The sequence below is a fragment of the Lepidochelys olivacea genome (assembly GCF_965140295.1).
Source record: "Lepidochelys olivacea isolate rLepOli2 genome assembly, chromosome: 23".
Lineage (NCBI taxonomy): Eukaryota > Metazoa > Chordata > Testudines > Cheloniidae > Lepidochelys > Lepidochelys olivacea.
The window spans coordinates 5,393,236-5,420,489 of NC_140433.1; the positions used below are offsets into that span (position 1 = coordinate 5,393,236).

Consider the following 27,254-nt stretch of genomic DNA (forward strand, 5'->3'; position numbering starts at 1 on the left):
AATATTGTGTGGTGATGAGAGCCAGACAAAAACCTGAACGAGGCAAAGTGACTCCCTGGTACTTAGGATCACAGAGAGTTGTAGTGCTTTCGAGACACGCCTGAGCATTGAGGCCTTTTCAGGCAGTGAAACTACAGGAGGGAGAAGGATCCAAGTGGGCCCCCAAACATGCTTTTAAAGCGTGATGCCACTGGAAGGAAAAGTTAACAAAAAGAAACAAAGCTTTGGGGGGGGGGGGGCGCGGTGGCATGGGACACCAGGCACAGGGAGCATGTTCTAAGCACACCCAGCCACCGGGGGATATAGGGTGACCAGATGTCCTGATTTTATAGGGACAGTCCCGATATTTGGGGCACCGATTACCCCCCACCCCCCGTCCCGATTTTTCACATTTGCCATCTGGTCAGCCAAGGGGGATACGAACAGCTAAGGATCTGTCACTCAGCACGGGGAGGGGGCGGGGGGAGCGACTGTGTAACCGAGCACTGGAACAGTGGAGCTAATTGAAACCGCTGGTGGAACTGTTACCAGAGCTGGATCTGAGCCAGGACACCCCCGGTTACAGAGGCCGGTCTGGGAAAAGCAGGCAGTGACCGGCTAGTTTGGTCCTTCAAACAGCATTTCCTGCAGGACGGCCCCCCCCAGGGCACTGCTCCCATACTGATTTACAGGGGCAGCCCCCTAGCACCCAGCCCCACTTCCTGCAGCACGGCACCCCCTAGGGCACTGCTCCTGTATTGACTTACAGGGAAGGTTACCTACCACCAGCCCCACTTCCTGTTTCCAGCAGGGGTCCCCTTCCCTGGTCTCCCATCCAAGCACTGGCATGTCCTGGCTCTCCTCAGCTGGGGGTGGGGTGAAATCAGATTGCAGCATGTGGCATAAATCCACACTGCCGGCTCCCTGACACTTTGCTCTGACGTTTCTATCCAACTGAAATTGTACAGCCCTCTGGACTCCCACGCAGGGCGTGTCACAAGCACCGTGGCCTGGAGGCAGCCACGGGCGACTTTACCGAAGCCGGTGGGTTGACAGCAGCAATCGATTTGGCCCGGTGCGTGACTACAGAGCTGAACATTAACTCACTCCAGTTTCCAAAGGAAAACACTCCACTCTGCAAGCCAAGCAGTCCCTCGTGGAAATGAGCAATGGAAAGTCCGCATCATAGATGATCACTTTCCTTTCAGGGCAGAGTCATTCCCTAGCCTGTGTTTTCAAATATGTTATTTAGCCTTGTTTCAAAGACCCCAGCTGCCAGGTTTTCTTCAGCCCCCTTGGAAGGGGGCCAGGTTATCTGGCCAAAACTTAATTCCTTTACATTCCTCAACATTCCTCAGTCCTGCCTCTTTAAACAGCACATGTTACTTCCTCCAGATTTATACCCTTCGACTGGCTTCCAGGTAACTGATCCAGGGGATCCCTCAGTGGTTTCCACACCATGCTGCAGAGCCTGACACCAGCACGCCGCGGATAGGCCCAGTCCCATAGGGCGTAAAACGCAGCAAGGAAGGAGGATCTGGTGTGAGCTGGCCAAGCTGGGGACAGGGGTGCGGTCATGCCCAGCCCCAGAGCGTTATGCGGGCCAGCTCCCCACTGATGTAAACCAGCACAGAGCCGTTGTAGTCACTAGGGCGACACGGATTAGCACCAGCAGAGGTGCCCACAGAATACAGGGACCGGTGCTTCACAAAAGCGGGCAGCTGCCGACGACTCCGCTGTACAGTATGATCCAAGGAAACCAAAAGGGCTCTCCCTGTCTCTCTCCGTGGGCCAGGATCGGTGCACCCAGGGGACTGTCCCACCCCACCAGTGCAATCCCTTGCAGCGGGAAAGGCCCGACCAGATACAACACCCCACCCTATGCAGGGCGCGCCTTCCTGTCCTGACCTGAATCCGGAGGCTGCCGATTCCTCTCAATCTTCCGGATGTCGTCCAACGTGACCCCATCTTCGCTGAAGAGCCCGCCGTGCATTATCTGGCAGGAGCACAGCACAGGTCATGGTGGGGAGAGGGCGCTCAGATAGGTCAGGCCATAGCAACGAGCTGGCCTTAGGCTTCCGCTCCCCCGCTCCCCCCATGGGAGGCAGGCAGGAACAGCTGGGAAGGGGAGTACATGGCAAGGGGAAATGTCGGACCCCTGCTCTGACTGGGGTTTAACACACACAGTGCCCTCCCAGACCAGCTCCGAGGGAGGTAACAGTCAGGCTAGAGGTAGATCCAAGCCATGGAGATGCTCAGGATTACACACCGGGCCTTGGCCTACTCTCCATGCCCACTGCCGGTCCGGATGCGTGTCCCCCCGCCACCCCGCAGTGCTGTATTCCGCTCTCACCAATACTTTGCCATTGATGCATTGCGCCAGGGGAAGCCACTCAAAGACCTCGCTGAAAAGTGCAAACATCTGGGCTGTGTATTTGGCTTTCACCTCCCCCTCGAACCCGTAGATCTGGTTCATGTTGTCCGTCTCGTGATTCCCTGGGGGCCAAAGAGGTGCGGGGAAAAAACATCAACCAACCAATGGGGGTCCAGCTGGAGAGAGGAGAGCTGCCCAGCTCTGGCCAACAGACGGCCAAGACTGGCTGTCGTCCCTTCCCCAGGGCAGAGGGAGGGATGGGGTTGAGCAATTCACTGCAGCACAGAGCCACCAGAATAGTAGCGAAAGGTTTAATGCATTCATAAAGGTCAGTGTGGCTGCTCCCCAAGGAAGCCCCCATCTTTGGGCTGATTTGACAGCCAGCATTAACAAGGGGGATGGGGGGAGTTTTACTGCTTTAGAGATTCACTGATTCCAAGGCCAGAAGAGAGCATCTAGTCTGACTCCTGTATAGCACAGGCCAGAGAACTGCCCCCAAACAATTCCTAAGGCAGATCTAGGATAGTTTAGCCATTTCATCTGGGCTCACTGGCTGGACAGCCCTTTGGGTTAGCGCTGTCCACACGGAGCAGAACGGGGCGGGGCTCACCTCATTAACCCTGAGCTACCTGGCTCCCTCATGCATTTCTGAGCAAAATTCAAGCAGTGGCTTTTAACTTGAAGTTAAACCTGGCCTCCCTCACTCTGGTATCTGAGCATCTCCTAATCCTTAATGCATTTATCCTCCCAGCTCTGCGATGAGGCAAGGCAGGACTAATATCCCCATTCAAAAAATGGGGAAATGGAGGCGCAGAAAGACTAGGGAACTTGCCCCAGGTCACACAGGGAGTCTGTTGCAGAGCTGGGACTTAAACCCAAGTCTGCCAACAGTTAGGCTTGTGCCCTAACCACTGGTCCATCCTTCCTTCCTCCCTCTCTGGAGGCTCTACTGAGCCCCAACTGGCTTGTGAGCTGGGATGCTTTCCTGTGTTCATACCGTGATCAACCAGGATTGGAAAGCATGCCTGACAGGGATCAGCTCCCACACCTCCACCTGTTTAGCTGAAAGAGAAGGTGAAGGGGTAACTTGATCACAATCTGGAAGTAACCCCATCGGGAACAAATATGGGATCACGGGCTCTTAGATCTGACAAAAGTCTAACAAGAGCCAATGGCTGGGAGATGAAGCGAGACAAATTCCGACCAAAAATAAGGTGCTAATTTTTAACAGTGAAGAGAATCAGCCAATTGCACCAGTTCATCAAGGGCTGTGGTGGATTCTCCATCAGTGGCCACTTTAAAATCAAGACTGATGGTTTTTCTAAGATACCGGCTCCAACAGGAATTGCTTCAGGGCAGCTTTCTGGCCCATGCTATACAGGGGGGCAGACCAGATCATCGCAGTGGGCCCTTCTGGCCTTGCAGGAAGTGATCAATGAAACAAAGCACTCTGGGACTGACAGGCCTTAAATGTGGATCTCACGGCTGCTGCTCACTGGAGGGCCTCCAGGTGGGGTAACCGCTCCCCTCACAAGAGTCATCCAGAGCCTGGGCTGGTTGGCAAAGCTCAGCTTCTCAAGCATGCGGAAGGCTGTGAATGGTGGCACCTTTCTCTCCTTCCTGGCAGGGAAGAGGTTAATATTGCTGCCAAGCGGGAGTGGTGATAGCTGCTATACAGGAGCAATCGCCCTGAGCAACTTGGTTCTTTTGTGGATGGGGGCATCACTTTCGGTGGGTTTAACTCATTCCCCATGGTGGGCACGCAGACTCTGTGATAGGGCTGGTGAATTTTCATGCCCGCTTGGTTCGGCTGAGTTAGCTTTAGGGGAGGGATGCACCCAGGTCTTTTCAGACGCTCAGGCGAGATATAACCATAAAATATCAATGACTTGGAGACTGTGACCCACCCAGAGACCAACTGAAAAGGCATGAGAGAGCTGGGAAAGGGGAGGAAAGGAGCAAAAGCCAGAGCATCCAGGGAATTCCACATTTCCATGATGATCCCCATGATCCTCTGCAGCTGGGGAATCTCAGAGACAGCAGGTGGATTTGGAGAAGCCAGCTTTGCTAAGAAGGAGAACTCCAGCTCTGGGTCTCTGCTGCAGCTTGGGGAAGCACCAGGAAAACAGCCAGCGAAGGGGACAGTTTGGGGAGCTCTTGCCCCGACTTGAGTACAAAGCAGAGCTCTCCAGTGGCTTATTCCCGCTGCCCCCCCCCCCACCCCCACCCCAAGGTGGGATGGGACTGCACTTACCACGGAGTAAGTGGAAATGATCCGGATACAGCAGCTTAAAACCGAACAGCGTTAATATCACTTCCACGGAGAAGGAGCCGCGGTCAACGAAATCCCCGTTGAATATCTGCCGAGGGGGCTGCGCTCAGGAAAACGGGCCCAGGCGTCACTCTGGGATGAAGAACACTGTGATCCACCTTAGGTACTTGTATGGCCCCCCCGACACCACCACAGTACTGGAGCAAGCAACCCTGGGATTTGCCATTTTACAGAACCAAAGCACAGAGAAGCTAATGGATTGGCTCAAGACCACACAGGGACTGCAGCCCTAGCCACTGGGCCAGCCTTCCTTCCCTCCCTTTCAGCACCTTTCCTCTCCCCAACGCCACTTTCCCAGTCCCACCCAAAGGCCTGACAGATGGAGTGTGACCCCCCGCCGGCTTCTCTCCCCGGAAAGCATCTTAGAGACCCCCCTAGGACACCCCAGCTCCAGTGTTCCCTCTAATTTTTCCCACACATGTGAGGAACGAATTTTGTTACGTGCACCAATATGGAGGTGATGTGTGACACATCACCTCCAAACTGGTGCACATAACAAAATTCATGTGGAGGGGGTTTGGCGTGTGGGAGGGGGCTCGGGCAGAGGGCTGGGGTGCTGAGGACTCCGGCTGGGGGTGCGGGCTCTGGGGTGGGACTAGGGATGAGGGTTTGGGGTGCAGGCTCCCCCAGGGCTACAGTGGGGAGAGAGGACTCCCCCTCAGCAACACCTGGGCTGCGTGGGGAGAGGTGCTTCTCCCCTGGCCGCGGCAGGTCCAGGCCAGGGTTGGGTTGGGGGTCAGTGGAAGGGCTCCTCTCCCCACAGCCACAGCAGGTCTGGGGCCGGGGCTGGGTTGAGGCACCTCTCCCGCTGGCCGCGGCAGGTCCAGGGCTGGGCTGGGGTCAGGGCGCCTCTCCCCCAGCCGTGGCAGGTCCGGGGCTGGGCTGCGGCCAGCAGGGAGAGGCGCCTCTCCCCACCACAGCAGGGCTGGGGGAGAAGCATCTCTCCCCACCGCAGCCCTGAGCGCCTGCATGGCACTGCTGAGCAGCTGGGCAGCTTAGAGAGAATTTAGCCCAGCACCACCAAGGTGTAGCTTTAACTCATTCCCCAAGCCCTCCGACTCAGGACTCATGCTCTGCTGTCAGGCTCAACAAAGCACGGCAGTCAGGAACAGGTCACTATGGGAGTATAATCTCTATGCCAGGGCTGGCAAACTTTTTGGTCTGAGGGCCGCATCGGGTTTTGGAAATTGTATGGAGGGCCGGCGGGGGGGGGGGGGGGGGGCTGTGCCTCCCCAAACAGCTAGGCATGGCCCGGCCTCCCGCCCCCTATTCCCCCCCACACACACTTCTCGCCCCCTGACTGTCCTCCCGGGGATTCCTGCCCCATCCAACCCCCTCTGTTCCCTGTTGGCCCCCCTGGGACCCTTGCCCCCATTCAACCCCCCTGTTCCCCGCCCTCTGACCGCCCCAACCCCTATCCACACTTCCGCCCCCTGACCACCACCCCAAACTCCCCTGCCCTCTATTCAACCCCCGCTGCTCCCTGCCCCCTTACCGTGCTGCCTGGAGCATCGGTGGCTGGCGGCATTACCGCCGTGCCACCCAGCTGGAGCCAGCCACGCCACCACGCAGCACAGAGCACCGGGTCAGGCCGGGCACTGCAGATGCCCTGCCCCAGGAGCCTGCAACCCCACCGCCCAGAGCACTGCACCAGCTGAGGCTGCTGCGGAAGGGGGAACAGCAGGGGAGGGCCAGGGGCTAGCCTCCCGGGCCAGGAGCTCAGGGGCCGGGCAGGAGGGTCCTGCGGACCGGATGGGGCCTGCGGGCCATAGTTTGCCCACCTCTGCTCTATGCCGAGGTCTCAATGGCAGTCAGGACCATTTCCCGCACAGTACAAATGGGGAAACCAAGGCACGGGGAGGGGAAACAATACATCCGAGCGCTGGAACAGAACCCAGGTCTGTCTCCTAGCCCTGTCACCTCCTGTTCCTAGAGAGCACACATCACATGCTAGATCAAAGGGGGAACCAGCAAAGGATACATATGGGTTCGTTTCAGACGGCAGCCCGTTCAGTTCAAATATATTCAGCAAGTCGTAATACTGCCCGTGGGTGTCTCCACACACGGTGACCTTCTCTGTCTGGGAGAGGCCGAAAGAGGAGAAGAGAAAAAGGAGAAGGAGACAGAAGAAAAGTAAAACCCAAGCCAGACAGAGCACCTCTCCCCATGCAGGATCCCAAAGCACTTTGCAAGAGTGGCTTCAGCCCACTGTGGATACACAGCCACCTCTGAGGTGGGACATGGCATCTGTTTATACTGGGATCCCTCACCCAGCACAGAAACTCAGCCACGTCTGGGGTGGAGCGTGGCAGCTGTTCATACAGTGATCATTTCCCCACACACGTCTGGAGGGGGCATGCCAGGTGTTTAAACAGGGACTGCTCACTGGTCTAATAATTGGGCCTACACATTTACCCTAATTGCAAGCTTAACTTTAAAAAGTGAGTATACGTTTAATAAACTATAACAACTGCTGATGGGAAAATGTGCCAAAGGGAGACAAAAGGACTGAATCGGTCTAAACCAAAATGCCTACTGATATAATTCAACAATTGTGTTAAGATCGTGCCTGGTAAACAAGTGTGGGACTGGAAATCAACAAACCAAAATTGGTGTGTCAGAAAACAGGCTGAATTGGATAAAATGATGAGAGGACAGACTATCCCACCCATCAAGCCCTTCCAGGGTCCTCCAAAAGAGACTTCGGGGGAGGAGAAAGCTGGCAGCATGGGAACAATTTACCAAGGGTCATGGTGGATTCTCCATCACCAAGTTTTAAATCCAGAGCGGCTGGTTTCTCAAAGGATCTGCTCAAGGAATGACTGTGGGGAAGTTCACTGGTGTGGGTTATGCAAGAGGTCGGACTAGATGATCAAAATGGTCCCTTCTGGCCCTGGAATCTATGAAACCGTGAGGCTGGCTGACTCAGACACATGCTTCACCATCATGGCTGCTACACCCACCATCTCCTTGGACCCTGGACTGTCTTCATCCCAATCCTGAGACATATCCTGAGCAGACCAGACCAGACGGAGGGAGCCAGATGATATCGTCACCTCCAGTAGCTCCAGCTAAATTCTGAATACTACCTGGGACATGAGACTTTGTCTCCTTCCTCCAATGTGCCCTTTTCCTTCCCTACCTTATTTCTTCTCTTTCCTGTCTCTCTCCATTTTCCTTCGGTCTAATAAGAGTCTGGCTTAGCTGGCCAACACTGTTGTAAGCCTGGGACCAGAAGGAGGCAGCCCAGAGGAAGGCCCTAAACAGCCCGATGCTGGTACAAGTTTGCCAGGTCTCAGAGTGGCTGATCAGACCGGGGGCTGGGCCTGAGTTTTTCCAGCAGTGAGGCTGCAAGTAAAAGTCAACCACAGACAGAAGCTGCCTTTTCTGTCTTTCCTCTTGTGGCTGTTTGTCTGGTCTCCTCTCATCTTTCAGACTTTAATAGCAGCCGCTCAAGCGCATTTCAACTAACTTTGTCTCTCTTCCCCCAAACGTATAGTAACTACCATCTTTAGTGCCAGTCTTTTAGATGTCAGAGACGGGGAGTTTCTTTCTAAAATCCGTCCAGCTAAAGGGAAAGGGAACAAGTGAGGCTGTTAAAATGAAAGCCTGACTTAATATTTTACATTTCAACCTCTTTTTCCTTATTTTCTGTATCCTGAATAAAAGACTAAAATGACGTTTAACAATGCACTTGCCATGGTGCTAAGCAGGCTGAGGTCCCCACAAGTTGTTTAACTCTGTTTAATGTTGGACAGCTGCAGGGCCAGGTTAATGCTTTTGACTCATTGGGCTCATATGTTCCATCTAAATTAATACATCCGTGGTGAAATGCAACCACCTCTGGGGTTGGACATGGCAGCTGATTAACAGGGCACAGTAACACTGCTCGCACTGAGGACACAAGGAGAATACTGGGTCCATTTTGACCAGCAGGAATTTAGGGAGACTGGATGGCTGAGGTAATAATCTTTTATTGGACCCCCTCATCTCTCGAATATCCTGGGACCAACACGGCTAGAACTACACTGAATCCAGGAATTTAGGGAGGCAGGTTGGAATTGCATGCCTGAATCTGTCCCAGACAACAACGATAACGACCCTAACTCTGGTGAAAAGGATCATGGGATCCCTCATCACGAGCCCAGCACATCACCATGCTGGGACAAGGAGGGAAGTATGTAACTCAAGGGGAAGAAAACGGCCTATTTCAAGCAACCCGGCCCCTTTGAGGGCTCTGACTCTGGTTACGACAGCAATGGGTGGATCAAAGAACAGACATGTCAGAGCCTCCCACTCCAATCCCAAAAGCCGTTGGACAGCTGCAAATGCTCTCAGATAAGGGCTGGACACGCAGTAAGGGATTCCCCCTCCCACTCCACTGCCTCATGCTGCAACAAGAGGCCATCCCAGCGGCTTAGCCAGCCAGGGATGGATCTCCGCTGGTCCAGAGCCCCATACAGGTTAGCTTGGCAAGCCCCAAGTTAGGTGAGGTCAGAGGTGGGAGGAGACATGGCATGGATTGAACAGCTGCTCATAGGCAGTGCTGGCATGCCATGGTTCGAATTACACCACAGACTGTTTTGGCCCCCAAGCAGCCTGAGGGGGGAGGGGAGATATGAAGCCACCGGAGCTTCTGCTCACCCAGTACTGCGGGTTTGGGATCCCAGGACCTGCCACCCCAAGGCTGCAGAGAAGGATACCCACCTCTTTTAACGTGGTTTCTACTAGAGTGGGGAGTTTGACGAGCACCTCCTTCACCTGCACCAAGATCTGCCCAAGGGGGAAAAGGAAGAGTTAGCAAAGGCAGGATGGGGCGGGAAATGAAGGACACAGCCCTATCTCCAGATGCAACAGGTCCCCGCCCTTTGCCAGCATCTTGCTGGCAAGTCCCTGGCCTTGCAAACAGCGGCCCCCCAACACACAGGGTGGAGAGTTCAGCTCCCAGCATGCAATGTGCCATCTTGATGACACGGAAGCACTGCAAGCTGGGACATGTAGTCTTTATGGCTCCCTCTATGTTACAAAGTGACACTGGCTGCAAGCCGGCTCCATTTTACACCCTGGACTCCTGTCGACCTGCCGCAGCAGTCTTTGCCACCCACAGCCGGGAAAGAGGATGCCAGCTCCTTCCGAAGAAAGGGCGAAGGATTCCACACATAAGCCTCCCGCCCTATAGCAGGGCAGGCAGGCAATTACCTGATAGGCACATTTTCTGTGGAGTTTCTTTTGATCCTTGTACCATTGCATTAACTCCTTCATGAACGCTAGCGTCACCTTCCCGTTGTCCAGCTTGGGGCCGCTGTACTCGTCCTCGATGGCTGACAGAAGCCGAGATGGGAGGAGAGCAGAAGCACTCGTTAGCAACAGGACGGCACCCAATAATCCAGAGCCCTGCGGGCACTGCCCACCCGCCTCCGCTGCTTACATGGGCTGCCCGCTTCCACCCAGCTGCACCCTACACATCCACAGCTGTACATGAATCCTCTCCTTCGTGCATGAGCTCCAAGTGCTTGGAGCCAAGACGTCCAAAGGCAGTGTCGTTAGGGCCTGATCCTGCCAGAGGCAGAGTCCCCTTGATTCACACTCCAGGGGGTGCTTGACACATCACGGGATGAAGCCCAATCGGCTCAAACAGGCCCTGGAACCAAAGACATTCATCTGACAGAGGGACAAGCCACTGACCAAAAAACCTCCATGAATTGTCCAGGGAAGCCTGGCAGAGGAGACTGAGCTGGGACAGGCAGAGAAGTGGATTAGGTGCGTGTTTTGGGCACTGGCGCTGCTCTCAGGTAGGAAGAACCGCAAGCACGAAGTTCTGCTGAGCTGAAATCAATACGTGGGCAGATGGGCCTGTAGCCATTTGCTTGGTAACGGCCGGCACATGGAATTTGTAAGCACTCCTCTCCCCTTTTCCCAAACGTTGAACAGCAGGGGGAATTAACCACTGGAACCAACTCCTGAGAGAAGGGGTGGATTCTCCATCTCGCAATAGCTTCAGGTCAAGACCGGATGCCTCTCCAGAAGGGTCGCTTAGCCTATCACAGGTTAAGGGGCTCAGCACAGGGGTAGTGGGATGGATGCTATACAGTAGATCAGACTAGATGCCCTAACAATCCCTCCTGGCAATAAAATCGAGGAATCTGTGCACCCAAATGGTCGGAATTTCAAGAGATCTCAGCACCCAGTAGTATGAGCTCTTCAGAAAATCTGGTTTAGGTGATGTTTTGCTACGATTCTTGAGTCATAAAATCATGTTTCCGTGCAATTTTTCAGCTGGAGAGCTATTTATAGACGCCCTGGAATCATTGCTTTAACAGCTCATCTTTTCCGAACGGCTGCCTCCTAGCTACTTATTGGCCTTTCCCCATGTTATTATTTGTCCGACTGTAGCACCTTGGAACCTCCTCCATTCACTCACTACAACAAGACAGGAATGCCGGTCCGATTCCAAACAGCATGTGCTGGATTTAAGCAAGCAGTGACTTTTTATTGTCCCGCATGACAATGTTCATTTATGGGTGAGGGATGTTAACCGCAGTTTGTGGAGTCAGCTGTGACTCAGAGAACCAAAAAGTCAACAGGCCAAGAGCCCCAATAAACCAGAGCTAATCCAGTGGCTCCTGGCCAGGAACAGCCGCCAGCAATACACGACAACACATCTAGTATCTACCGCAGACACCCTTAAAAGCAAAGAAGTGAAAAGGGGTGAAACCATCAGCTGCGTCCGGCCCCTTTATGCAGAAGAGCCAAGGTGGTGTAAAGGGGCCTAAACCCCCCCCCAGATCCAGCCAGGCCAGGATTCTCCCTGGTGCAGGCACTGTGGAAGACAGCTGTAAGGCTGTCCGCAGAGGACCCTCTCACAAGCACTGGCATAAGGGGTGTGTTGGGGTCAGGACACGACCTATAGTGCTGTGACTTAGGCCCCCAGGACTATCTAAGATATGCTGGTGGGGCCTCTCCAGCCCCTGGAGCACCCCAAGATCGGGAGAGCAAAATGTGGCTTAAAGCCACCTTAGCGTCCCCCTACTCTCAGCTGTACCCTAGCGCTCAGCAGACCCCCACAAAGGCACCCCGAGTTTGTATCTTCTACTCCTCCAGCCAGACACCACCCACCACAGCCAATACACCACAGCCTTCGCGGTCATGTCTCACCCTCATCCCCCCAAACGCACCCTGTGAAGGACACAGTCAAGTCACGGATTGTAGAAATCTGGCGCACTCTGGTTGGAAGAGGACACACATTCCCCTCTTGCCATGCCGACTGACTGGGTTGACACAGGGCCAGGTTGACAAATCTAAGACCCTAGAATGTCTGTAAATAGCCTGGAAGCCAGGAGGCTACGAGGAAAAATGATTTGAGGGATTCATCAGAAAAAAGGGAAGAGCAAAGCCTAGCCACCTCACCTGCGTGGTGTGTGAAATAGATAGCTTTGATCCTAGAGCCTGGTTCCCCGAGCCACCAGGCTACCTGGGACTCTTCCTGAGACATCTGAAACATCAAGGGGAAGAGGGAGCCTTTTGCTCTTATAAATGAAGCAAATTTGATCTAAGTCGCTGACGGAAAACAGCCCACAATGCTCTTCTGACAGAACCCCTTTTTAAAAGCCTGGCATGGCACAGACTCCAAGGGGCTAACCAGCTTCCATCAGAGTTGGGAAGCCTGCATCCCTGCCACAGATGACGCAGGCCCCTCTGATACTAGCAGGAGAACGGGGAAGCGGGTTACAGCCCCCTGACTGGGACTTGGCAGAGCTGAGTTTAGTTCCTGCCTCCGCCACAAACTCGCCATGTAGTCTGAGGCAAGAATTTTCAGAAGTGACTAAGCAGGTTTTGATTAAATCAATAGGAGCTGGGTGGCTGGGTCCCTTAGGGCTGGGTTTTCAAAGATGTTTAGGAGCCTAAAGATGCAGCTAGGTGCTTAACAAAGGTGGGATTTTCCACAGTGCCTGGGCAGGTGAGGTGCCAAAACCCCCACTGATTTCACCTGCTTAGGTGCCTCTGAAAATCCCACTAGGTGCCAATCTGCCTCTTTAGGTGCTTAAATCCCTTTGAAAACCCACCCTAAGGGCTGAGGCTCTCGAGTCTCGATGACTTTGGATCTTTTAAAAATGGGATTATGGGGCTTTTGAAAGATTTATCCCTAATCTTTCTGGGCCTCAGCTCTTCATCTGTAAAACAAGGATAGCAATCCTTCCTTTTCCCCCACCTTATTTATTCAGATTGCAAGCTCTGGGAGGCAGGGACTGACTCACTGTGTACGTGCACTGCCTGGCAGAATGGGGGCGCTGATCCCCGACACATGTTACTGTATAGATAGATTCAAAAACAACCAGGATCTCCCAGCTTCCAATCCTGGGTTTTAGTCATGAATCAGCACCCTTTGTGGTCAGGATAACACCACCCCAGGACAAACCTGCCCCAATCCTCTACCAGGATGCCAGAAGCACAGGGGAGAGCTCGGCTTTGTCGGAATCACACACACATATTCCTCTCCAGCAATGTCCTCGTAGTCTCATGCTGATCACATACACAAGGTGTGTCGCGTGAGATCATAGATTAAAACTACACAGAGCAGACAGGACACAGAAGCCAACTAGCTATTATACTAGGCCCAGAGCCCCACCTTTTGGTAGCTGTGTTCATGAGACGTGCATCATTGCATGAGGCAGTTATAGCAAGATATCCATGCAATAGGAAGCACGACCAGACCATAGTCTCCTCTGACCTCTTGTACACCACAGGCCAGAGTACTTCCCCCGTACTGAGCCTAATCACTTGCGTGTGACTGAGGCGTCTTCCAGCAAGGCATCTGGGCTGGACTGGGAGACATCAAGGGCTGGAGAACCCACCACTTCCCTGAGCTGATTGTTCCAGCGGTTAATCACCCGCACTGGTAAGCACTTGGCTCTGACTTCCAGCTGGAATTTCTCCGGCTTCCCCTGCCAGCCATCGGTCCCTGTTCTGCCTTTCTCCGCAGACATCTGAGCCCTTCATTTCGCTGGGATGTTCTCCCCTGGAAGGAGCTTAGAGACTGTAATCAAGTCACCTCTCAATCTTCTCTTGGATCAGCTACCCAGATCAAGCTCTGTCAGTCCCTGTCAGGCATTTCTCCAGCCCTCAGATTGGTTTCCTGACTCTTTTCTGCACCCTTGACAATTCTGCAAAGTCCTTTTTAAAATGCAGGCCCCAGAGCTGGACGCAGGATCCAGCGTCGGCTCGCCAAGGCCGGGTACAGAGGGAAAAGCACCTCCCCACCCCCACTCACTATCCCCATTTCAACATGCAAGGGTCCCATTAGCCCTCTGGGCCCCAGCGCTGCTCTGGGAGCTCGTGGTCACTGCCCCTCCCTCGAGCTAGCCAGTTCTCCCCCAGCACCCCTGGGGGATCCATGTGACCAGAGAAGCCAGGCCCAGAGCCCCGCAGCCCAACTCACTCATGCTCTCTATGTCCAGGGAGTCAACCACGGAGCGTTTGTGCTCATCACTGGCGATGGCGCGCTCGAACGCCTTCTGCTTCACAATCTTGTTGCACTCCTGATACTTCATCTTGGCATCTTTGTCATTTGGCTTCACCTTCACCACCTGGAAGGGAGAGAGCAGAGCACAGAGCCCATCACAGGCCAGTGTCAGGCAGGAAGGAGAAACGGAGGGAAAGGAAGACAAAAGGGCATGACAAGGAGAGGCCCGGGGAAGTGCGAGACTTGGCATTAGGCTGGGAGGCAGGACTCCTGGGTCCTATCCCCAGCTCTGGGAGGGGAGTGGGGCCTAATGCTTAGAGCAGGGCAGGCTGGGAGTCAGGACTCCTGGGTTCCCCTAGCTCTGTAATGCTGGGCACATCACTTAGTCTCCCCCATTGAAAACACAGTGACCTTAATAGGCACCGTCATTACTGTTTGAGGGAGGTGGGGTCTGTGCCCTACCTAGTGGCACTATAAAGCTACTGGATGGGGTCATGGAGGGATCTCCATCAGAGTAAGCCCGGTGCCCATTCTGTGAAGGAGAAGCAGAGATCCATGGTATTTAGGAAGCACCAGGCACACGCTACCAATGCCCACAGGGTACAGTTAGCCAAGCCCTCACTATGTGGTAATCCTGCTCCCGCCATGGGCCACCGGCCCAACATCCCTCCGGGAGATTTCACAGACACCCGGGAGCCCACGTCTCCTGCATGGCAATGCAGCCAGTGCCAGGATCTGTTGCATCCTTTCTAAACCAGCCCCCAGACACAGTACGGCAGGAGCGGGTCCCCTGACAAAGTCCACAGCTATTCGGGCTGTCCCAGTGGAGCCTGGGCTCAGGGTGTCATTGATCTAGAGCTTTGAAAGCACAGCAATAATGGGACTGAAATGAACCGTAATGGCTTGGACAGGAATTTACATCCCACGATGGCTGATTCCAGATTCCCAACTCCGGTCGCCAAAGGGAGAGGGGGAAAATGCGATTCCAGCCAGCTGGACGGGAGCATCATAGCGGTGTCTTACTGCAGCCCACCGCCCTGCAGTGAGCAGGGCTGGCTGAGAGCGCTGCAGGTGGTGAAAAACAGCCCCAAGCTCCACATTATGCAGCACCAAGCCCAGCCAGAAGCTAAGACAGGGAGCGTGGCCGTGGGCACAGCATGCTACGCGGGGCCCTGCTTTCAGCTGCATGGGCTGGCAGGGGTGAAACTTGAGTAGGTGGAACCTGGACACACATGGGTCGGAAGCTAGGGGGCTGTTTTTATGGATATCACCACACCTTTGTGTCCCAAACGATGGGATCTCTACTTTTCCCCAGGAAGACAGTTCTACAGTCTAGCCGGCCTGACCGATGTGAAACATTCCCCAGGACAGGAGCTAAAGATCCCTTTGTTCAGTTCATCCTAGTCCTACCTGTCTCCTGCCCTGTTTCGACCCATCACCCTCCTGGGTGCAGACGCCCTCTGCTCTCAGCTGCACCCAGGTGAGCTCACCAACCAAATGTTGGCAAAGGCAGAACTCAAGCCAGAGTGTTGCAAAGCCGGAGAGGACCATGGCGCTGCCGCTGGATTCCCCGCAGAGTGTCCCGCTCGCACTCACCGTCTCGTAGTCGCGCAGGGCGGCCTTGAACTTGCCCAGGGCCATGTTGCTGGTAGCCCGCCGGTAGTAGCCTTTGATGTACTTCTTGTCCAGCTCGATGGCCTTGGTGGCGTCGGCCAGTGCGTAGCCATAGCACTCTGTCCGCAGGTAGGCCAGGCTGCGGTTGCCATAGTAGATGGCATTGGCAGGGTTCAGGTCGATGGCCTCGCTGTAATATTTCACAGCATTCTCGTAGTTCTTGCCTGGGGGAAGCAGAGCAGAGATGGGAGGTCAGCAGGCTCCGGGATGTCCAGGACCGAGCAGCACCGGGGGACCCAGGAGCATTTTGAGGGGGTAACAGATGCATTCGGGGCAGCAACAGCAGCAGGAGGCAGCCTACAGCTCTGGGCTGTTCCCGAGCTCTCTCTGACGCGCCAGTCAGGATCGAGGGCACGAGTCAGCAGAACTGAGGTTCCCCTCACCTCCCCCAGCTTAGCAGTGACAGTGCAGGGCACTCTCCCCCTACTCTCCACAGGGCACTGCCAGCTACCTCCCCAGCAGTGCCAGCCAGGCCTTCCAGAGGGGGTGAGCCTGCCCCAGCCATGGTAAGCCAGCAGGGCCCCTTTCCCACTCCTGCAGCGCCTCCCCATGTGGCACCTAGGGGTCCAACGTAAGCCCCAGCGCACATGACAGCCCTCAGGCACCATGGGCTCCCCTGCACCTCTACAGAGCTCAAGCTGTCCCCCTAGAGGCTGGTCCCCAACCTCCAGCAATTTTGCCAGAATGTGGCCAGGGGCCTCTCCCCGCCTTGAAGCGGAGCCGCACTCAGCAGCAGGTTGGGATTGGCCTAGCCCCACAGTGCTACATCAAAGGCCCAGAGAGGAAGGCAGAGCCTATAAAGCCTTCATCCGCCCCCAGCCCCCTCAGAGAGGCGTTCTGAGGTACAGTGGAGTAGAGAGAGAGAGCCTGGAGCACGGGGCCTGGGGCAAGACCTAAGGCATGAACCACAGTCAGCAAAGCCAGGCCGTGCTAGAAGCCAAAGGCAGAACCTGTTATAGAGCAAACGCTTGCTTACAAGTTCACCGTCCGGTACCTGAACTTGGCAAAGGCACAGCTAGCATGGCTGAGAGCCAGGTGCTCCTGAGTACTAGGCCCTGGGTGTTCGTGTAAACACATCCCAGAAGGCCCTAGCCCAGGTCCACCCCAATGGAGCATAAGATAAGATGGTTTAACAGAAGCAATGAATAGGGATGTTTTGTCCGAGACATCAGCAGCAAGGTACAAGGGGAGGTAACAAACAGATGTCAGGAAGCAAGGAAGGTGGTATGGAAGAAATGGTTTGTTTTCCGTACAAATATCAATGTACCAACCCCGGATTCTGTGTGCTGGCTTAGGGGACAACTTGACGTTGAATGTGCTGGTACCTTGTCACGAGCATACAAGCAGTGCACCCAGAGAACAACTGGGTTTTAGTAATTCCACAGCAACGACGACATTTATTGGTGAGCTGGATATGTGACTCTCTTGTAGGGGGACACCCCAAGTTAGAATCATAGAATATCAGGGTTGGAAGGGACCTCAGGAGGTCATCTAGTACAACCCCCTGCTCAAAGCAGGACCAATCCCCAATTAAATCATCCCAGCCAGGGCTTTGTCAAGCCTGACCTTAAAAACTTCTAAGGAAGGAGATTCTACCACCTCCCTAGGTAAAGCAGTCCAGTGTTTCACCACCCTCCTAGTGAAAAAGTTTTTCCTAATATCCAACCTAAACCTCCCCCACTGCAACTTGAGACCATTACTCCTTGTCCTGTCCTCTTCTACCCCTGAGAATAGTCTAGAATCATCCTCTCTGGAACCACCTCTCAGGTAGTTGAAAGCAGCTATCAAATCCCCCCTCATTCTTCTCTTCTGCAGACTAAACAATCCCAGTTCCCTCAGCCTCTCCTCATAAGTCATGTGTTCCAGACCCCTAATCATTTTTGTTGCCCTTCGCTGGACTCTTTCCAATTTATCCACATCCTTCTTGTAGTGTGGGGCCCAAAACTGGACACAATACTCCAGATGAGGCCCCACCAATGTCAAATAGAGGGGAACGATCACGTCCCTCGATCTGCTCGCTATGCCCCTACTTATACATCCCAAAATGCCATTGGCCTTCTTGGCAACAAGGGCACACTGCTGACTCATATCCAGCTTCTCGTCCACTGTCACCCCTAGGTCCTTTTCCGCAGAACTGCTGCCTAGCCATTCGGTCCCTAGTCTGTAGCTGTGCATTGGGTTCTTCCATCCTAAGTGCAGGACCCTGCACTTATCCTTATTGAACCTCATCAGATTTCTTTTGGCCCAATCCTCCAATTTGTCTAGGTCCCTCTGTATCCTATCCCTGCCCTCCAGCGTATCTACCACTCCTCCTAGTTTAGTATCATCCGCAAATTTGCTGAGAGTGCAATCCACACCATCCTCCAGATCATTTATGAAGATATTGAACAAAACCGGCCCCAGGACCGACCCCTGGGGCACTCCACTTGACACCGGCTGCCAACAAGACATGGAGCCATTGATCACTACCCGATGAGCCCGACAATCTAGCCAACTTTCTACCCACCTTATAGTGCATTCATCCAGCCCATACTTCTTTAACTTGCTGACAAGAATACTGTGGGAGACCGTGTCAAAAGATTTGCTAAAGTCAAGAAACAATACATCCACTGCTTTCCCTTCATCCACAGAACCAGTAATCTCATCATAGAAGGTGATTAGTCAGGCATGACCTTCCCTTGGTGAATCCATGCTGACTGTTCCTGATCACTTTCCTCTCATGTAAGTGCTTCAGGATTGATTCTTGGAGGATCGGCTCCATGGTTTTTCCGGTGACTGAAGTGAGGCTGACTGGCCTGTAGTTCCCAGGATCCTCCTTCTTCCCTTTTTTAAAGATTGGCACTACATTAGCCTTTTTCCAGTCATCCGGGACTTCCCCCGTTCGCCAAGAGTTTTCAAAGATAATGGCCAATGGCTCTGCAATCACAGCTGCCAATTCCTTTAGCACTCTCGGATGCAACTCGTCCGGCCCTATGGACCTGTGCACGTCCAGCTTTTCTAAATAGTCCCTAACCACCTCTTTCTCCACAGAGGGCTGGCCATCTATTCCCCATGTTGTGATGCCCAGCGCAGCAGTCTGGGAGCTGACCTTGTTAGTGAAGACAGAGGCAAAAAAAGCATTGAGTACATTAGCTTTTTCCACATCCTCTGTCACTAGGTTGCCTCCCTCATTCATTAAGGGGTCCACACTTTCCTTGGCTTTCTTCTTGTTGCCAACATACCTGAAGAAACCCTTCTTGTTACTCTTGACATCTCTCGCTAGCTGCAGCTCCAGGTGCGATTTGGCCCTCCTGATTTCATTCCTACATTCCTACAAGTTAGAAGAAGCTATAGAAAAACTTTAAAAGGTAGGCTGGTGGCCAAGGATAAGGGAAGACATGAAAATGCACACACACCACTGCTTAAACATGTGCAAAACAAGATCCTGCACAACGAAAAAGAAGAGGTGAGCTAATGCATCAGGCTTCGAAAGGGCTGTTCCAAAGCCTGCAGGTGAATTTTGTAGGGCCACTGCCTATAACGTCTAGGAAGAACTGATTTTGTTTATCATTGTGGATAGTTTCAGTTAGTGGGCGGAGGCATTCCCCGCAAGAAAGGAAGGTAGCCATGTCACTGCAAAGCCTTAATGAGAGAAGTATTTCCTAGATGGGGTTTACCTCACTGACTATTCTATATAATTCTAATAATGGGCCAGCATTTATTGGATATGTGTACCAAAGCATGGGCGCTCAGGCTGGTATTCCCTTACCATTGCATATCACCCTCAGGCCAGACGACAAGTAGAAAGAATGAATAAATCTCTTAAAATTGAGTTATCTAAGGTACGTAATGAACTAGGCACAAATTGGGATCCGGATTTCACATGGGTGCTCATGAGAATCTGTAGTCGTCCAAACCGTATGACTGGGCTTAGCCCACATAAAATACTGTTCGGAAGGCCTAGGCCTGGATGGGAAAATCTATTATATCCCCCAGATTGGGAAGCCATAGCAGCACTGGCCACAAAAACCTGGATAAATAGTCTTAAATATTGACTGGGCACGGTCCAGGGGTCAGCCACAAAAAGTGAATCAAGTCTTTGATGAAAGCAGTGGCAAACAGGGGATCAACTAATGGTTAAAACTGTCCCATCACCCAAAAAGAAATTGAATAGCACGGTCCACATCAGACTATAAATAAACTGGGACCATTGCCGTACCTGGTCGAAAGAGAGAACCAACCTTGGTAGAAATACGCCACGCAGATAAAGGAGTTCAGGGCCTAAACTGTATGTTACATCTCTTAGTCTGTAAAAAAAGCACATCTCAAAAGATAACTGTCTGTAAGTATAACGGAATCTTTTCAAATTGGCATGGAGTTTTATTAAATTTGGACATACGGGCCGTATCGGTTCCCCAGGCATTAACACAAGTAACCTGGAATCAAATGACAACCTTTGAATTAAGTAGGCCTTATCCTGTCAAACAGTTAACTGGAAAAGAATGAATACAATGGAAAATAGACAAGTACTAACTATTTGGTGAAACAATAGATACACATCAATATGGAAAATGGACCATAACAGGGTTCAAAAAAGAATTAGATAAAATTCATGGAGGATAGGTCCATCAATGGCTATTAGCCAGGATGGGCAGGGATGGTGACTCTAGCCTCTGTTTGCCAGAAGCTGGGAATGGGTGACAGGGGATGGATCACTTGATGATGACCTGTTCTGTTCATTCCCTCTGGGGCACCTGGCACTAGCCACTGTCGGAAGGCAGGATACTGGGCTAGATGGACCTTTGTTCTGACCCAGTAGGGACATTCTTATGTTCTTATGGAACAGGAAGGAAAGAAAATACTCTGGATGCTGGGCCCAAAGGTTCGATGGACAAGTGCGGGGCCTATAATCCAACCATATCCTAGATTTATTTTATTTTTTTTTAATTGAAAATCCCATGACAAAGGATGAAATTTTGTTTGAATTGGATGTGGACTGCTGGCAGGAGAATGGCCTTTGCAATAAAACCAGTGGTGCCCTTTCCAATGTACCTCAGTCAAATAAGGTTTACAATACATACAATTATGCTGCTTAAAAAAAACAACCCAAAAAGTGATTGTTTTTGTTTTCACAGGTCATGAAATTAATCTGGATACGAGGACTGCTGAGTGTAGTGGTAGTGATCCAATGTGCAGAGGGACTGGCTAACACCCAAAGACTAAACCAGACACGTTTTGTGACAAAAGGATTTGAATGGAAATTTCAAATAATCCCATTGTACTGGAAGCGGCCAGCCAAGCTCATCCTGCAGGAACTGTTCTAAATGTAGTATGTGAAACAGAAAGACGACTGTAGTCGGGCTACATCATCGAAGAGCGGCCGTGGGGACGGCAGCCAGGACCCCAAGCGCGGGGCTGGCAGCAGAGCCCCACACCCAGGCCAGCAGCCAAGTTCCGGGTGTGGGGCGGTAGCGGGGAGCCTGGGCCTGGGGTGGAAGCTGGGATGCCGGGCGTGGGTGGCAGTGGAGCCCCGCGTAAAACGTGGGGGTGCTGCAGCACCCCCCCCCGCATTCTTAATTCCCTGCCTCTGTGAACTCCTTAACAGTTAACGTTTAACCAAGAGAATTTTAATAGGTTCAACTGTTACTATTTTTAAACCCCATTTACATCCCTAGCCATTATCCGTACTTTAGCTCCCAACACTGACTCAGCTGTTACAGAAAACGCTGACACACCTGCAATTAATATCCCCATTGTACCTGAATCCCCACTAGCTAAGGAAAAGGAAGTAGGAATTCAGGAGAGGGAACAAGTCTCAGTTACAACACATCAAAGAGTGGAATGTTCGATTACAGAAAAAGTAGAGGATAACCTTACTTTGCCACATAATATTAAATCATACCCACATGAGAAGGCTGATGTAGCAGTTGATTGCTTTAAAGCAGTCAACCCAGTAACGAACCACGTGGAAGGAATCATTAAAACATACAGGGCCTTGGCAGACAGAGTAACTATTATCAACGTAGAGGATAAGTGTAGTGCATCCATTTGTATTAATTATCTCCAGGCTTTATACACAAGAACTTGGGCAACATCTCCAGGTATTAGCAAATGTATTTATCATGTGTGGCCATAACTGTGGTACCGTGGTACCAATCTTATCCCCGCAACTTAGCCTACCACTATCACTGCTCCATCAGTGGAAGGCCCACATTTGCAACCATGGCCAGAATCGGGCATCTTCCTACATCCTATCACTGAGTACCTGGTGGAAGATGCGGGATAGATGGATGTGCCACTCAAATTAAATTTCACCAGTATGGCTATGCACATGCAATGTCCCCACTAACATGACTGGTTTGATACAGAGATTAGGGTACAGTTACAATATTGGAAAGGTTTTCAAAATCCTTTAATGAAGCAACAAGGATGGGAAAAGAGAAGTGTCATGGACACAGTGTTGGGAGGCTCAAGCCTCGGCATGTCTGTATGGAATACAGGAGATACTGAAAACCTAAATCTAAAAGTGAACAGCATCATCAATGGGGTAGGAGGAAAGGCAGTAAAAACTGGGCGACATATTCGCCTATTGCCTAATCAACACGCAATAACCATTGATAACATACATTTGATTGCTCAAAGGTTTGAATACCTCAACACCACTATCCTTTCAATTACTTATTCCTGGGGGAATTCTGCACCAAAAAAATAAAAATTCTGCACACAATATTTTTAAATTCTGCATATTCTTTTTCAAATTAACGCAATATAATCAAGCTGGTTTCAATTATTTTGGTAATTTATTTAAACTATAGTACAATGGATGGAGAATGGGAGTGGGGAGCACTGGAAGAAATCTCCAAATCCCCTGTGTCTAACAGTAATATAGCTAGTATTGACCATTTACTTCTAGTTATTAGTCAACAAATACATGCAGCCATATGCTCAGTGTTACATCACAGGAAACTGAAGAGCAAGTGAGGGCTGGGGACTCAAACTCACCATTTATACTGGCTACTGACCATCTCCAAAAAGGTCAGTAGCAAACAGTTCACAGAGCACATTTTGATAGGAATTTTTTTCAGTCCAAAAATGTAGACCAGTTCTAATCAGTGAAGCACCACAAGCATTTAAAAGGCCATACTCTGGCAATGTAAAGAAGCCTTAAAATGTTTACACCTGTTTATACTCCTGGGGGAATTCACTAAGAACAATGGAAACAATTCACTAAACAGGCAGGCTGCTACATTCTGCTCTGCCTGAGAGAACAGAGCCTGCCTACCCCATGCTTACCTCTTCAGAACCACCCCCAAAGCCCTGCCGTTCCATGCCAAGCGTGCTGCAATAGCAAGCGAGAGGGACAGCATCTCTTTCTCTCTCTCACCCACGCATGACTGCCCAGCCTCCCCCCTCACCTGGTGGTGATTTACATTTCGACCAGCTGCTCTGGGTGCCCAAACCGACCTACCTGCACTGCCGGGGAGGGAGCACATGACCACTCTTGCAGCTTCCCTTTGCTTCCCCATCAGAAGTCATTTTTCTGCGGGGAAGCAAAGAAATCTTCAGGACCATGAATTCTGCATGCATGCAGTGACGCAAAATTCCCCCAGGAGTAAATGATCAATAGTTTGGAAAATAATTATGTTTCATTGGCAGTGGCTTGGGTAACCTATGGAGACAGTGTAATTGAAATAATCAAACATGGGTTGTTACATATAAGGCTACAAAAATGGCCCCGCTTATTAAATGGCACAGCTTTTATAAAACAGATACAGGAACAAGAAAAAGAATATTACCCCAGATTTCTTACAATTTGCTAAATCTGATCGGGTAGATTCCTAGACAGTCGTAAGAAGAGTAAAAATATTCAAATTATGATGGCTATTCCAAGGTGGACCCACGCTCCAGTAAAGGTACCTTACGCGAACAGTGTAGGAACCTTACTAAACAACACTTATGTGCAATCCTATCGTAGTGTGCCAGGGTGGATTTGATTTAAATCAAACTGATTTAAATTATGATTTAAATCACCAGTCAGAAAGACTCAATTTAATCATGCATTTCTACATACAAGTGCATTCTCGTTGGTTGTTATAACCTTAATACATATTCTTCACAGACAGGAACTTCATTAAAATATTCCCAGACTGGGTCTCTTTTACGGCCTGCTGCCATTATAGGTTTTCCCTTCTAGTGAGAGAATGGTATGGTAGATCTCAAATCAATGAAGGCTACACTCAGAAAGACCTCAAGACTTCTGGATTATGCTGCTCAAACAGTTTCATTTTCGTTTCTACTGCCTGTCCCTCCCTTCTCACATTTATCTCCAGACTTCTTCTCCTTGTCCAGATCTATTCCGCCCCCAACAATCTTCTATCCATTGAACTTTTTGAAACTTTGCACTTTTAGAGAGAGGTAAAGGATTGACTCTGTGTACATAAATCTGCAGAGAGACAATAGGGTTGAGGTCTGTTATTTCTCACCTCTATATTATTTATTTTATATCATTTTTGCTGTTAACAAGCATGTTATCTGTGGAGACGCAACCCCACAGTTTGAGAACAGCAAAACTAAGCATCTCTGATGGTAGCTTGAGAAGCACTGATCTAGAAGATATCTGATGTGGAGGACTGGCAATTTTTTTTTTCCAATGTGCGCGCAGACCAGCAGCCGATGGCTCGCAGACCAGCACCAGTCCGCGAACCACCACTTTGAGTAACACTGTTCTAGACGGAGCACTGAGTCCCATTGGGTAGATAGAAAGATTAATCTAAATAATCTATACAGAAGCCCCTGAAACCCCAGAAGATTGGGTCCCTAATCCATGAACTATTGGAACTCATATACAAAACTTTTCTTAAACATTACATGAATATATTGTCTCATGCTACAGAATTAGAATTTATAATCCCTATTCCATGATGAGACATCTTTGGGCTATAATATATCTTAATTAAAACTATTTTTAGATAGGTTTTTTCCTCAAAAAGCATTTTATCAAAAAAAATCCAATTTAAATAAAAAAAATCTGATTTTTTTATTTTTTTAAATAATTGATTTTTATCCACCCAGGTGTGCACCTGGTGACAGAAATAGATTCTGAAATCAACCAGGCTGGCTGCACAAAGCTGGAGGTAGCTGTGTGAATGCTACACGACTATTGACATTAACAGTACAAAAAATGGCTGGCCTTAACTGGCACAGAAAGAATTGGTCAAGGATTTGGTTTGTGCATTGGGAGTCTAATTTCACAATGTATGAACAAACCTGTCCTGGATTCTGCGTAAAGGTCACAAACACAATCCAAATCGGAATTCATTCTTTCTGGCCAACCAGTGGCATGAACACCATCACTGAACTCATCACTCTTCCCAATAACATAAATGATCTAGCAACCAGGTTATTTCCCACCACTATGCAATTACATTTAAATATACAGGACTCAGAAGCACAAACCAAGGAAGCTTTGGTACCCATAGCTAATCTAATTCAACAACAATTAGAGGAGATAGGGTACAAGAGGAGGTGGAAACACCTTGGTGGGCCCTGCCACGTCCCTTCACATCCTATAGTCAGAACACGGCCTAAATCTTATGATTGTGCAGGCAGTAGCACTAATTGCCCTAATTGGACTGTGCTATTGTATCCGTTACCAAATGAAAAAGGCAAAATTACAGCAGCAGATTGGAAAAGGATTGGCTTGGCTTGGCTATTAAAGTCATGGTAATGGATGAGGGTTAGATACTTATAATCACACAACCATGGAGGATTACTAGGTATCCTTATGTTATTCAATATGTTATTTTATAATCAACTATGAGCATTATATGCGGTGTTACTTATTTCAGAGCAACAGCCGTGTTAGTCTGTATTCGCAAAAAGAAAAGGAGGACTTGTGGCACCTTCGAGAATAAATTGGTTAGTCTCTAAGGTGTTACTTATATCACACATAAATTACGCATATATTATTTATATATAAACTATTTTTTTAGGTACAGGAACTCCTCACTTAACGTTGTAGTTATGTTCCTGAAAAATGCGACTTTAAGTGAAACGATGTTAAGCGAATCCAATTTCCCCATAAGAATTAATGTAAATGCGAGGGGGGAAGGAGGAGGTTCCAGGGAAATTTTTTTCACCAGACAAAAGACTATATTATATTACACACACACACACACACAGTATAAGTTTTAAACAAACAATTTAATACTGGTACACAGCAGTGATGATTGTGAAGCTTGGTTGAGCTGGTGAAGTCAGAGGGTGGGATATTTCCCAGGGAATGCCTTACTGCAAAATGGTGAACTAGCCCTCAAGGGTTAACTCGGTGTTAATGTAGCCTGGCACTCTACAAGGTAGAAGGAATGAAGGGAGGGGAGATAGCATAGCAGACAGAGACACACACAGTGCGTGTGTGTGAGAGAGATGTGCATTTCCCCTTTAACTATGTTGATCCCTGTCTTAAGTACACTGCCTTGTTAATTAGATCAGCAAGCTGAGACCCACCTCAGCTGCTGCATCCATCATGTGTCCCCCTGCTCTATGGCAGATGGGGTAAGCGGGGTGCAGGAGCAGGGGGTAGGGAGACACCCTGACATTAGCCCCCTCTTCCTCCCCTGTGCCCCCCTCACCCCCCGCACAGCAAGCAGGAGGCTGCACAGCAACAGGAGGCTCAGGGAGCAGCTCCAAGGCAGAGGGCAGGAGCAGCACATGACAGTGGGGGAGGGACAGCTGAATTTCTGGCAATTGATAGCCTGTTGGGCAGCAGCTGCACAGGAAACTTAGGGAGCGGGGAGCTGATAGGGGGAGCTGCTACAGGGGCTGCTGGTCCACCCTAGTTCCAAGCCCCGCACCAGTTAGCTCCACCGGGCTGCTCTTCCTGCAAGCAGTGGACAAAGCAGGTGGCTGCCAAACAAGTTAGAAGGGAGCATTGCACAACTTTGAACGAGCATGTTCCCTAATTGATCAGCAACTTAACAAGGAAACAACCTTAACCGGGACGACTTTAAGTGAAAAAAGAAAAGGAGGACTTGTGGCACCTTAGAGACTAACCAATTTATTTGAGCATAAGCTTTCATGAGCTACAGCTCACTTCATCAGATGCAAGCAGTAGAAAATACAGTGGGGAGATTTTATATATGCAGATACAGACTAATACGGCTACTACTTTGAAACCTGACTTTAAGTGAGGAGTTTCTGTACATGGAAGCATCTCCCAAAGCTCAATCATAAAACTACAGCCTTCAATCAAAGTCCCAGACCTAACATTCCCAGGCCCACCATAAGGGACTAAGAAAAAATTGGAAACGAAAAATCTGTCTACCAGTTGTATGTGGGAATGTGCAGACCAAAGGACAGATGGGACATGAATATGTGGATGGGAACGTAAGGTATAGCCATATAACAGTGTTTAGCCCACTGGCTCATCTTCAGTCCACGCATTATGCTTTTCTGGG

General features: G+C 50.6%; 1 protein-coding gene across 1 annotated transcript in view; it reads right to left on the bottom strand.

The window, feature by feature from the left end:
- Positions 1–27,254, bottom strand: part of PPP5C (protein phosphatase 5 catalytic subunit) — a 49,867-nt gene that overhangs the window by 15,815 nt on the left and 6,798 nt on the right. The window contains exons 2-9 of the mRNA XM_084612410.1: positions 15,742–15,983; positions 14,122–14,269; positions 9,885–10,006; positions 9,393–9,458; positions 6,667–6,765; positions 4,608–4,713; positions 2,333–2,475; positions 1,888–1,975 (exon numbers count right to left, since the gene is read on the bottom strand). Coding sequence (XP_084468536.1) covers positions 1,888–1,975; positions 2,333–2,475; positions 4,608–4,713; positions 6,667–6,765; positions 9,393–9,458; positions 9,885–10,006; positions 14,122–14,269; positions 15,742–15,983 — 1,014 coding nt within the window. The remainder of the gene's footprint in view (positions 1–1,887; positions 1,976–2,332; positions 2,476–4,607; positions 4,714–6,666; positions 6,766–9,392; positions 9,459–9,884; positions 10,007–14,121; positions 14,270–15,741; positions 15,984–27,254) is intronic.